This window comes from Oryza brachyantha, chromosome 5 (assembly GCF_000231095.2).
Source record: "Oryza brachyantha chromosome 5, ObraRS2, whole genome shotgun sequence".
Taxonomy (NCBI): domain Eukaryota; kingdom Viridiplantae; phylum Streptophyta; class Magnoliopsida; order Poales; family Poaceae; genus Oryza; species Oryza brachyantha.
The window spans coordinates 13,097,218-13,106,754 of record NC_023167.2 but is presented as its reverse complement, the minus strand read 5'-3'; the positions used below and the strand labels follow the sequence as shown (position 1 = coordinate 13,106,754).

At 44.2% G+C, this 9,537-nt stretch overlaps 1 protein-coding gene across 1 annotated transcript; it reads left to right on the top strand.

Moving 5' to 3' along the window:
* Positions 1-4,790: 4,790 nt before the first annotated feature.
* On the top strand, positions 4,791-8,535 carry LOC102705816 (probable mediator of RNA polymerase II transcription subunit 26b). The gene is made up of 9 exons (XM_006654342.3): positions 4,791-6,195; positions 6,299-6,367; positions 6,474-6,556; positions 6,810-6,865; positions 6,961-7,085; positions 7,192-7,219; positions 7,301-7,680; positions 7,761-7,902; positions 8,000-8,535. Exons 1-9 carry the CDS (start codon positions 5,614-5,616, stop codon positions 8,122-8,124), a joined length of 1,590 nt encoding a protein of 529 aa, XP_006654405.3. The 5' UTR covers positions 4,791-5,613; the 3' UTR covers positions 8,125-8,535.
* Positions 8,536-9,537: the final 1,002 nt, after the last annotated feature.

The window sequence follows — 9,537 nt, the reverse complement described above, 5'->3', positions numbered from 1 at the left end:
GAGTAGTAACTTATCCATTGTTTTTCATGTGCACGTTTCCCGAACTGCTAAACGGTGTATTTTTAAAATAAATTTTCTATAGAAAAATTGTTTTAAAAAATTATATTAATCTATTTATTTTTTTAATAATTAATAATTAATTAATCATGTATTAATCTATTACTACGTTTTTAATGGCAGGGAAGTTAACCTACCTCCTATCCGACGAACACGACCCTGGTTCCTGTTAAACTCGGATGCACATGCCTACTACCAGGATGCTTCCGCTCAGCTGAGACTGAGGGAGGCAAGCAGCCACCCCCACGGCCCACGCCGCCACGCCTACCCACCCGCGCCCTGAGGTCACTGCTCGGCTCCCCCCCCCCCCCCCCCCCCCCCCTCCCATCCCCGCGCCGCCCGCCCGCCCGCGGCTGCTTCCCCCTGTTTCGCGGCCTGCCTCCGCGTGTCCGCCCCCAGCTCCAGCCAGCACCTGCCGATCAAAAAAAAAAACAACCCGCGGCTCACCCACGCCACTTCCCAGCCCCAAAAGAAGACCACCGTGTGACGGCGCGCGCTGGCCTAACACGAAACGAAACGCCCCCGGTTTCCGCGTGGGCGCGCGCTAGCCGAGCCGCGCCACACCGTCCGGCCGCGCGCTTTGCTCACGTGGACGTGGTGGTAGCAGCAGCCCCCCCCCCTCCGGGTTCCCTTGGCCGGGCCATGAGCGAGCGCGTGCGCGTGACGGGATCGCTCTTCTTCCGTTGCTATTTTTTTTTTTTACCGTAGCGGTGCGCGTGCGATACGAGCAGGTGGAACACATGCGGCGCCGACTGACCGACCGTCCTGCTCGGTTTCGGCCGGTCCAGTGGTGAGGGGGTCCGAGACCGCATCGTCGGCGCCATGACTTGCTGTCCAGTCTGTACAGGTCTCTGCTGCTGGTCCCCTGAAACAGAGCGGACTCGGCTCTTCCGTGACAGTTCGGTTTTCCTTTTAACTAGCCGTCCAGATTTGCCATGCAGGGTATACTACAGCGGTACGTACAGCCCGCTAGTACGTGTACTAGTCCGTTATCGTCTTAGGACCTATTTAGTTCTTAAAAGTTTTTATATAAAAACATCACATCAAATCTTAGGACACCTAAATAAAGTATTAAACATATACTATGAAAAAAAAACTAATTATACAGTTGTGAGAAATCTTAAGACGGATATTTTAAGCCTAATTAGTTCATGATTAGCCATAAGTGCTACAGTAACCCACGTACGGTAATGACGAGTTAATTAGGCTTAAAAGATTTCTCTCGTGGTTTCTAGGCGAGCCGTGAAATTCGTTTTTCATTCGTGTCCATAAACCCCTTCCGACATCCGGTCAAACGTCTGACGTGACATCAAAAATTTTCATTTCCCTAACTAAACATCCCCTTAACTAACCTGCATAGTGTTGCAGGACATAGTACAGCGCCCCTACTGGATCAAATTTTCTCATTGGTCACCCAATTAATATAAAACAATTTTATCTGTATGGAAGCGGCTACGATCATCAAATCAACTTAAACGGCAACACCTCTCTTTACGAAAATAACAAACACATGTAGCAAGTATGTATATGGCAAATCTCTCTTCTCCGATATACTAGTATCTGCTATTATTCACGTAATGGGAGTGAGGACAGCGCAGATGGATGGCACAAATAATATCCAGTCCGTCCCTCTTGCGTATACTGTGAACAAGATATACCCCAGGGCAACTATCAATCAACACGTGAGAGACAAAACCAATAAAGACAAATCAGGGAATCGATTGCTATACTCTCACGCACAGTTACTTGTATAATGTATGTAATTTGCTTTTAGCTTTCATTAAATTTAATGTTAGATATTCAAATTAGGTTGCTTCTATTGCTAGTTTGTTATATAAATTATATATTACTATTACACTTCATTGGATTTATGTCCTCTCTCTTACGGTATAAGTTCTTACCAGGAAAACTTACTTCCATGTTTGTATTTACTAATTTATACATCTTATAAATTATATTTAAATATATAGTTTTGGATTTGTGTTGTGATATATATTAAGTAGAATATGTTTAAATAGATCTTAAAAGTAGTGCCCTTTCCGAAAAGACATGACTTATTAAGGATGGTTAGGAAAATAGACTAGCACAAAGATATACGTGGAGTAGCACAAAAATATTTATTTTTTTGACTAATAGTATAAACAATGAAATTAACTAATATAAAATTAAAAATATACTCAACAAAGGTGTGATGGTAAACATCTATATAAAAACTTTTTATAAAAAGTATATCCTTTAGCAATTCGGTAAACATATATGCACGTAAAAGACTAGAATTAATTTGGCTCAAATGAACACAACCGTCATTTGTTTGTTACCGTTGGTACCGGCGGACTACTTGAATAGCTTATATCTATTCATACGGTCAAAAATATGATGTCTCACAACAGATCACTTGTTAAGGTGAGTGTGTACTAAATATATTATACATATTTGTGTAGCTGCTATTTTAAGATATATCGATATCGGCAGTTAACTAAAATAAATGATATTTACTGCATGCCAAAATAAACCCTCATAGCGAATCAGATGCTCATTAAATACAAGCTAGCTTCCATTTCAACGTTAAAGTATACTGCACAGTATAACCATTACCCTGAAACAAGCACTACAGAGCCTTTCACAATTCCAAAACCTGAAAGCCCCTCACAAAAGTGACACTAACGTCCACTTTTTTCCCCTTCATATAGTCAAATTGGTCACACAGTGACAGATGGTTGGCCCTTGGTCTGTCCAGCAGGCAGCCGCGCGTGGCAACAAGTTCAAACCCTCAACCAAAATTCCAAAAGGCAGCAACAAATTGGGTGGAAGGTGCGTGACGCACTGAACGGCCCAGAGAAAGCAAGAAACACATATTCCGTGGACAAAGAAACCAAGAAAACACTACCCCAAAAGAAAAAAAAAAAAAGAAAGCAAGCAAGTAACACGTGTCACCCTCGTGTCGGGTATCCAAGCGTTGAGCTGCACAGCCGACGATGCGGCTAGTGTCTGTGTGTCTGGGTGTTTTGGGAAACAGCCGCGTAATTAGGATTGTTTATATAGGGCTAAACTTTTTAGCCTTATGTCATATTGGATGTTTAGATACTAATTTAAAGTATTAAATGTAGACTAATCAAAAAACTAATTTCATAAATGAGAGCTAGTCCACGAGATGAATTTTTTAGCCTAATTAATCCATAATTAGCACATGTTTACTGTAGCATCACATACGCTAATCATAGATTAATTAGACTCATTAGATTCGTTTCGTGAATTAGTTCAAGATTATAGATGTGTTTTATTTATAAACTATGTTTACTATTATAATAAGTATTCAAACATCCGATGTGACTACGCGCTAAAGTTTAGCCCATACAAACAAACACCCCTAAGGCCCCGGTGAAAACCAAAAAAACCATATGTACCAACGGTTAGGGTCTGTTTAGAGCAAGTTTAATAGTATAGCCAACTACTGGCTCTAATTCATCTGTAGCCAATCTAATAGTCAACAGTTGTCTATAAAACATTAATACATGGTCCCACACGTCATACACACATGGTGTCTTGGAGTTCGTGCTGTAGCTAGCTACAAATTAATAGCCCACTCTCATCTTTCTCATCTCTTATCTCTTTAAAATATGTCTACAGCTGACTTATAGCCTGCTATTATACCTGCTCTTAGGGAGTTTTTCTTAGCTGCAGCTTTTGAGAAAGCTGCTTCTGCCAGAAGCTGTCCAAACGGTTCATAGCTTATGAGAATCTATAGTTACAGATTCTGGAAAATGAACTGCAAATCCAGAAACTGGTTACCAAACAGCTGCTTCGTAAAATCTAAAACTCTCCAAACAAGCCCTTAGACCGGATCCTATCCTTCCATGAAACCATTGTCAATGCCTAATATTATTATTATACGTTATGTTAAAAGGTGTATGTATTAACCGTTAAGTAGGTAAACGAATTGATTAATTTAGAAAAAAAACGTTTATCAAATATTATCATAAATAATAGATACAAATGTGACCCTAAGTCGCTAATTAAATTTAGATTCTATATAACTTTCAGCTAATTAAATTAGACTGACAATAACTTCGTTAATATTTGTTGATACTGTGTAATTGTGTAGCATTTTATTTCATATTAAAGCCAACTTGGAAAGACTTATGGTCTCAGCTAATGTATCAATTTTATGTGTTTTTCAAACTACTAAACAGATGCAAATAGAATTATACAGAAGTTTTTTTAATAGTTAAATAAATTTATGTTTAAATTTAAAATAATTAATACTTAATTAAATATATACAAATATGCTTCCTGTGTTTCCGCGTGAGAAAGAAAGCTCCAACTAGAAACTGTTAAAAAACGCGGCCTAAGAAAAGAAAGTTTTTAAAGCATTTCTTTGATGCTACGGTGTACTGTGCCATTGCCATCTGCTAATCCAAAGCTTTTGCTAGCACCCTTGTTTTTGAACACGATGCCAAAGAGAGAGAGATACCCCCACTGGGCCTTGGCAATGAATAATACTACTGCGTGCATGGAACAGTGATCCACTGTAGCTAGCACACTCAAATTTGAAACCAAACTTGGATTAAGCGATGAAATAGAATCATTAACAACAAAAAGAAAAGAAAAACTATAGCAAAGCGTACTACTAGTACAGGGTCAAAGCTGAGAAAAAAAAAACAACCACGAAGCCGCCGTCGCCGCTCTCTCCAAAACTGCAGTGAGCTCGCCCCAAACCCGGTAAAAAAAAAGGAGGCACCAAGAAAAGCTGCGGCCTTGCGAGTTGCGATTGCGAGGGCGGAAGGGGAAAGGAAGGAGTGAGGGAGGCGGTGACGCGAGTTTGTTACCGCTGGAGCATGGGGGCCGCCATGGCGGTGTGTGCGTGTGGGGGAGAAGGGGAATAGTAGTAGTAGTAGGAGGAGGAGGAGTAGTTGTTTGGTAGTTGCGTAGTTCTCGTGGGCTTGCGTGCCCTGCCACCCGCGTCCCTATCCAACCCCCTCGTTGCCCCTGGCATTCTTTCTTTCTTCCTTCCTCCTTGCCCCCCCGCACGCCTAGTCGCGCTGTGCCTTCCTCCCGCGCCGTCGTCTTCCTCCTCCTCCTCCTCCCGCGACGCGACGGCCAGATAAGATTTGGTTTAGGAGGAGGAGCTGCTTGCCTGCCTGGCTGTTTCTTGTTGAGATCGTCAAGAAAGGAACAGGAAGGAAAAGAGAAAAAATTGATTTCTTTCCATTTTTTTTCCTGCTCTCCCTTCTTGATTGATTCTTGCCGAGGTGATTCGTTGTTGGCGCTGCGTATTCCTGGTTGGTTTTGCGGTGCCCCGGGGAATTTCGCTTTCACGGGTTGGGGATTCCGCTCGGGAAGGGCATCTGATTCGCGATCGGGTTGGATTAGATTCTTTGGTGCAACGTAATCTGATAAGAACAGAGTGGGGGGAAAAAAATTAAGATTGGGAGGAAGAGGAGGAGGTGATTGGGAGGGGGGCATCGATTCTTGGCTGTGCCGTGCGCGGCGTCGGGAATCGGGGCGGAGGTGAGACCGATCTCGGCGGGGGTGGGCGTGGCCGTGCCCGCCGCGGCGATGGCCGACCGGCTGGATCGGTGGCGCGAGCTCTTCCGTGGGGCCGCCGGCTCCGCCGGAATCTGCGACGTGATCGAGAACGCCATCCTCGTCGCCGCCGCCGACGCGCCGCAGGAGCTCCTGCGCCGCCGCGACCGCATCTGCGAGATTCTCTTCACCGCGCCACGCGCCCCGCCGCCCTGCCACCACGGGTGCGGCAGCGCCACCACCCCGACCCCGGCCACGCCCGTGGAGGAGGACAAGGGCAGCGTGCGCCGCGTCCCCGAGAAGCAGAGCAAGGTGGACAGCAGCAGCAACGGCGCCCTCGGTGGGGGCCGCCGTGACGGCCAGGACGAAGACTCTGACTCTGACTCCGACGACGAACGCCTCCGCCGCGCTGCAGCGAGCAACTACGGCCATAACTACGATGATGACGAGGAGGATGAGGAGGAGCAGCAGGACGCGGCGGCAGAAGAGGAAGAACAAGAGGAGGACCCTGAGACCGTGGAGCTTGAGGCACTCACCAACGAGATCGACGAGGAGTCTCAGGTCGTCGGGGAGGTACTCCGAATCAAAGACCTCTTCTTGCACAAGGAGGATCACGTATGAACTCTTCCCAACTTCAACTAGAGATTGTCATTCGTCACCCTTCAACTAACTCAACAAATTTGATCGATCTTAACTATGTTTTTTTTTCTTTTTGCAGTCGGATGCTACTCTGTTCGAATCGCTGAGGAGGTTGCAGTTGATGCAATTGTCGGTTTCCACGCTGAAGGTACTGTATTGGATAAGCGCATATGAGCTATGCGGATAGTCGCAGAGTGATTCCAAAGCTGTTTCTTGTTGCCTTTTGGTTTGCTAATCTCATGGCTTTGCTGTAGGCTACTGAAATCGGGAGAGCTGTTAACGGGCTGCGGAAGCACAACTCACAGCAGATTCGTCACCTTGTCCGCACTCTCATTGAGTAAGTTCAATATGCTTGCAGTAAATTTCAGTCTCTAGGGTTGGTCCAAGCCTGAATTTAGAGAGCTCACTGAAGCAAATTGATACTCAACTGTACCGAGAAGTTTCTGAAAAAACCTTATATGAATCCACTGCTTTAGCTTTTCTGAATTGTCCAGTCTATTTCTACTTGGGTGACTAATTTACCATATTGGTATAATGGTTCTTAACCAGTCCTGGAAACATTGTTGACGTCTTGAAACATTTTGTTTCAGAGGTTGGAAAGTTTTGGTTGATGAGTGGGTTAGCACTACAAATGTTGCCCTTACAGGTAATAGAAGTTATTGTGTTTCATATCGCGTCCGATTCATAAGTTTACAGGTGAATGTTCACTCCTTAAAATGAAATGGGTCTTTTGATACATAGACAACTCCCCGGGCTCTTCAAAAACATCTGTTGTGGATGATGTTGATGATGAAGGGCTTCCTTCTCCACCTCTGGATGAAGGGGCGTTCTTTGCACCCCAGACCACTGCTATTCAACTCTCTGAGGTACTAATTTTTTGTTCGTTCGTGGTATCTGAATTTTTTTTGTGTAGAACACCAAGTTAACTTTGCACTGTTATTTTTCTTTCCGGTTCACCTTCCTGACCTAAAGTTCTTTGATGAAATGGATGAAGATGGAAGTAAGTACAACTCCTCAAATTTCGTAGTTTTGCATTTCTTTCTGTACATTATAGTAATTCAAGTTAAAAAATTTACGACAGACTTGAGACATAACAACGATGGGAGCCTTGGAAATAAGAGAGAAAATAATGTAAGGAGACCTACAAGCCATCCAGGTTTGGCAAAGCAAGAGCCTCCCCGTAACATGGGAGCTGTTGAAAAAGTTCAATCCAGGAAGCCAGAATTGCCAAGGCAAGAGCCATCATCGAGGCAACCTAACCCACAAATCCCTCAAAATTCAAGTTTGCAAGTCAGACACCAGGCCATGCTCAACAGGCAATCTAGACCATTGAGTTCTGAATCTGGACCTGGGAGACCATTAAGGGCAGCTCCTCAGCAGAAACCCATTCCTGAGATGAAATCTAGAGTGGCTCGAGAACAGTTTGCTGTTGAAAGAAAACCTGCAGCAAGCCTTGTGAATGTAAGTATACATGCTACTAAGGCCTAAGCTATGATCTTGCTCACAACATCATAACTTACACATCCGAACTTTGTTTCTAGAAATCAAGGCTTCCTGCACAACCTTCGACAGGAGTCAAGCTAGAGTCGGCAAAGCCGAAGATCTATGATAGTTTGGAAAGCAATGGTAGGCTGGAAGCAGCAAAGAGGAGGCTTCAGGAGCGCTACCAGGAAGCTGAAAATGGTATGTATTCATTGTCAACACTCATTACTTGTTATTTTACTTTTACAACTCTAATATTGAGGGTTGCGCCTAATTTGCTTGCTGCTCCTTAACGCAGCGAAAAAGCAACGCACTATACAAGTAATGGAGCTGGGTGACATACCAAAGCCTAAGCATCAAAATAGACAAGCTATGTTGAAGTCAAGGAATCACATTAGAAGTTGGGCAAATGGTCGGCGATAATTCTGCTATGAATTTTTTCCCCCTCATCTAATGAATTATTACCATGCCTGGCTGGTCAGAACGCATATGCATGCTGATTTGAAACAGCTGAACTTAGTTCCCAGGGCTAGAAACAGACTTTTTTTTGAACATATAAACACCTCTGATGGGTGGTTTCTTTGAAGATGCAAGAGTTGCACTGGATGCAATCCAAGCATTCCAATAAGTAACTTCTTGCATTTGGGAGAGTTTAGTCATGTCTGGTTAGTAGGAGAGGGAGCATGTAGTTCGACCTGCACCGCCTGGTTACTTTCTTCTTTTTCTTCAAAGGAAGTTGTAGATACTCAGATAGAATAATCGTCAAACATTTCCGTACATTCTATCTGTCCTCAACTTTTACATGGATTTATTCACTGAAACATTCACAGCTCACACTAGACTTTTCCTTGCAACAACTGTGGAATAAATCTGCTTCTGATGACTGAGCTACTTTGCTCCTCTCATACAAACATAAGGTCAGCCTTGGCAACACCCTCCTGCTGATGGCAGTAGTGCACATATTGGTCATGGCCAGACTACCAAATTGATCAGATATTGAGGTACCTCTGATCTGCCGTTGCTAGAAGTTCAACATGTTGAATATTTCACTATCAACCGTCTGTCTTGCACGGCAATGCAAAGCGTGAATTCATACGATTCCATTAAAAAAAAGGAACACTTTGTTTGGCTATTGAAAAGAGGATTGGAACGGAGAGAAAGTGATTGGAGAATTGAGATATGTGTCAATGTGTGTGTGTGGGCGCTGAGTGGATTTGGGAGAGCGTGGATTCCACCGGCGGAGTGGTTGCACGGCCATTAGCATGAACAGCCACCCAAAGACGGGACGGCCCCACCCCCCAACTGAATTACTCCTGCCTCATTATCCATTGCTCCAATAATTCCACGAAAAAATTCTCTCCAGCAATCCACAGTGTCCCAAAGTTTGATCTAGCTCTTAGCCTGGAGCATATTTATATTTGAAGCATCGGGTCGGTTTACTCGTTTCAAGAGCTAAGAATTAATCTCTCAAATTTGATCAGATTATCCGTGGGTTTCTGCACTGATAAACCGGATAATAATAGTTATTGCTAGAGGAAGAGAGCTGCAACCGTAGACGTGTAGCATGTGGAGTGAGGCCGACGAGTAGATTGTGTATCGTTTGCTTAGCACATGTAACAGAACCACTGGATTTGCAGGTACCGGGAGACGCGAGCGTGCAGACGCCAATGCCGCTCTCTACTTCGAGTATCTCACACAGCTAACGATTTCGATCCCTTTGGACGCCACTCGCATGTGCGTTGCGGTTGGGAGCCCCTTTCTTTGACTGGCTCCTCGTCGAGCTAGAGAGAGACAATGTGCGTCATGCAAGTCCTCTCCTACCTACCTTGCACCTCG